The following is a 2,671-nucleotide window of genomic DNA, read 5'->3' as shown; positions in this document are numbered from 1 at the left end:
ATAATAACTACTATAACATATAAGAGTTCCGATTTACAACTAATACATTACATGTATGATAACATATTATAACAAATTCATAATTACTGTAATATCATAATTATAATCCATAACTATGATTTATAATTACTATAATATCATAACTACAATTTATAACTACTGCAAATCATAATTACTGCACTATATTAATAGATGATTTAATTTTCATAACCCTATTAACAATTTAAGAAAAGGCACTTTTTTAATTGTATCTAATTGTGCCCAAATTAATTTTCTCACTATTTTCAGGCGAACTTAAACATTTATAATCAAATACATTTAAAGTTCATAATAATCAGGTTAAGTTATACTATGAAATTATTGTGTTTGTCAATATGCACAAGCCACTCAATCATGATTTCAATATGCACAAATGAGGCTCACAATGAAAAGAGATAAAACTCAATTTTAAAGATCAATCAATGTTCAATTGGATCAACAGATTTTAGCCAAAGATCAATCAGATGGATTCATTTTTGTAAATTCACACTTCATAAACATCAAACAGCAGTAAAATGGCACCAGAGCAAAACTAAAAGCAACACTAGTAAGACTTAACATAATCATAATACTTCTTGCTTGAGTTCATTATGGCTAGAAGCAATTCAATAGCTATTGTTGCTTGATTTCTGCTTTCTTCTTCTGCCAAAGCCTATCAAGAGCACCATCAGCATCACCCTGACAAAATGATAAATGAAGCAAAATCAAAATACCAAAGATTTAAATAGTCAATAACAATGTATCAGTTTAACATCAGCAAATTATTGAAGTAAAAACAGCACACTGAACAAACCAGTAGCATAGTAAAATTAGCGACAATGAGAGATCACAGTTAGTTGAAAAGAGATGGAACAAACCTGGGCACGAATGAAGCCAGAGAGAGCAAAAGTGGTATACTGGCCAGTGTATACTCCACTCTCATTCAAGTGGCCTATGTTGATTTGGACGGATGCGTGATCCTTGGCAGTAATCAGCCTATTCGTAGCAGAACTAGAAAAAATGCAAAGGTTGGAAAGAATCACAGAAATCAATATAATTGAGAGTACAGAAGTTCTAATTGATTATGAGATACTAACCATTTTCTTGGGATGTAGAGATCCATCATTTCACCCGCTTCGTTCTGCATCTTGGAAGTGTGATCGCGATCCTAGATTCGCAACGAAGTCACCTGAAAATACAAAAAAAACGACTCAAGGCAAAAATTTACAGTTTTATCGACCACAAAAGGATGCTAGAATGGAATAGGAGTGTTCGATAAATGAGTGAGCATTAACTTTGACGCAGAAACCCTAAACGGGAACCAAAATACCCGAAGAACCGAGATGATCGAAGTCCAATCGATCAAAAATCAAAGAAAAAAGTGCAAATATGTGTCGAAATGACCTGAAAATACAACAAAACACGACTGGAGGAAATAAAAATCTACAAGTTTTGCCGACCACAAAAGGGTGTTAGAATGGAATAGGAGCATTGGATGGATGAGTGACATTAACTTTGAAGGACAAACAGAAACGCCACTCAAAATACGCTAAGAACCGTCCTAATCGAACTCCAATTGAACAAAAATCAAAGGCAAATTGCAAACATTTCACCTGAAAATAAACAAAAAACGACTGGAGGGAAATAAAAATTTACAAATTTTGCCGATCACAAAAGGATGTTAGCATGAGTGAGCATTAACTTTAACGCAGAAACAGAAACGCGACCAAAATACTCGAAGAACCGCGATGATCGAAGTCCAATTGTACAAAAAAGCATAGGAAAATTGCATGTTTGGTTGGGGTTTCGGAGCCGTACCTTTGGGACAGGTAACACAAGAAAGCGGCGCGAGGAAGAAACGCTCAGGTTAGGGCTCCATATATAGACCGCGCTAACCCTAGCTTGGGTACGCATGGCAACGCGAGTTGCTAGTGGGCCGGGCCAAGAAGATCTAATTTAAGCAAATTTTATTATTGAAAATGTAGTTAATAATAAAATATTATTATTTCATGAATTTAATTTTTTTATTAAAAATATGGTTAATAATAATTTAGAATAAAACAAAAAGACGCTCTTTTATATTAAATCGTACGATTTTTTTTTTAAAAAAAAAAGTCAAAAAGAAGCACATCATATTTTTCTACTAAATAATATCATTATTTCAATATTTTTTTGATTTTTTAAAGGAACATATTCTAATAATAGAGCGTCATAATAAAAGTACGATATTTTTCTATACAATCAAATCTGTTTTTTTTTATACAATCAAATCTAATGAGACCAAGATAGGTTAATGAAATTGATGATTAGACAACAATAAAAAAACATTAAAGACCAAGTAAAAAAGAATTGAAAAGACAATTAAAGACCAAGAAACAACTTGATCAAGTTAGTGTAGATGTGTGTATAAATATATATTATAAATGAAAGGATCAATATAAATTTTTTACTATTTATTTTCTTAACTAATATGGTATTATAGCCTTTAAAGATATCAATTCTTCCTCGATTGATTGAGTGAATATTTGAAGATTGAAAAGTATCAATGATGTGATGATATTGGAATAAAGTTGTGAGCAAAGAAGACCCTTCATTACAAAAAAAATATATATCAATGATGAAAAAAAATTGTCACTAAACGCTTTAACGATAA

The 2,671-nt window shown here is 31.5% G+C and overlaps 1 protein-coding gene across 1 annotated transcript; it reads right to left on the bottom strand.

The window, feature by feature from the left end:
* Nucleotides 1–435: 435 nt before the first annotated feature.
* Nucleotides 436–1,896, bottom strand: LOC141819441 (small ribosomal subunit protein eS21). The gene is made up of 4 exons (XM_074706739.1): nt 1,837–1,896; nt 1,116–1,207; nt 897–1,029; nt 436–717 (listed from the first exon to the last, which is right to left on the bottom strand). The coding sequence occupies exons 2-4, from the start codon at nt 1,163–1,165 to the stop codon at nt 652–654; spliced, it is 249 nt and encodes an 82-aa protein (XP_074562840.1). The 5' UTR covers nt 1,166–1,207; nt 1,837–1,896; the 3' UTR covers nt 436–651.
* Between the last annotated feature and the right edge of the window lie 775 nt (nt 1,897–2,671).

This window comes from Curcuma longa, unplaced genomic scaffold (assembly GCF_044706935.1).
Source record: "Curcuma longa cultivar G26 ecotype Majalengka, Jawa Barat unplaced genomic scaffold, ITB_CL_G26_1.1 contig_6406, whole genome shotgun sequence".
In the NCBI taxonomy this organism is placed as follows: domain Eukaryota; kingdom Viridiplantae; phylum Streptophyta; class Magnoliopsida; order Zingiberales; family Zingiberaceae; genus Curcuma; species Curcuma longa.
This window is presented reverse-complemented; position numbering and strand designations above follow the sequence as displayed.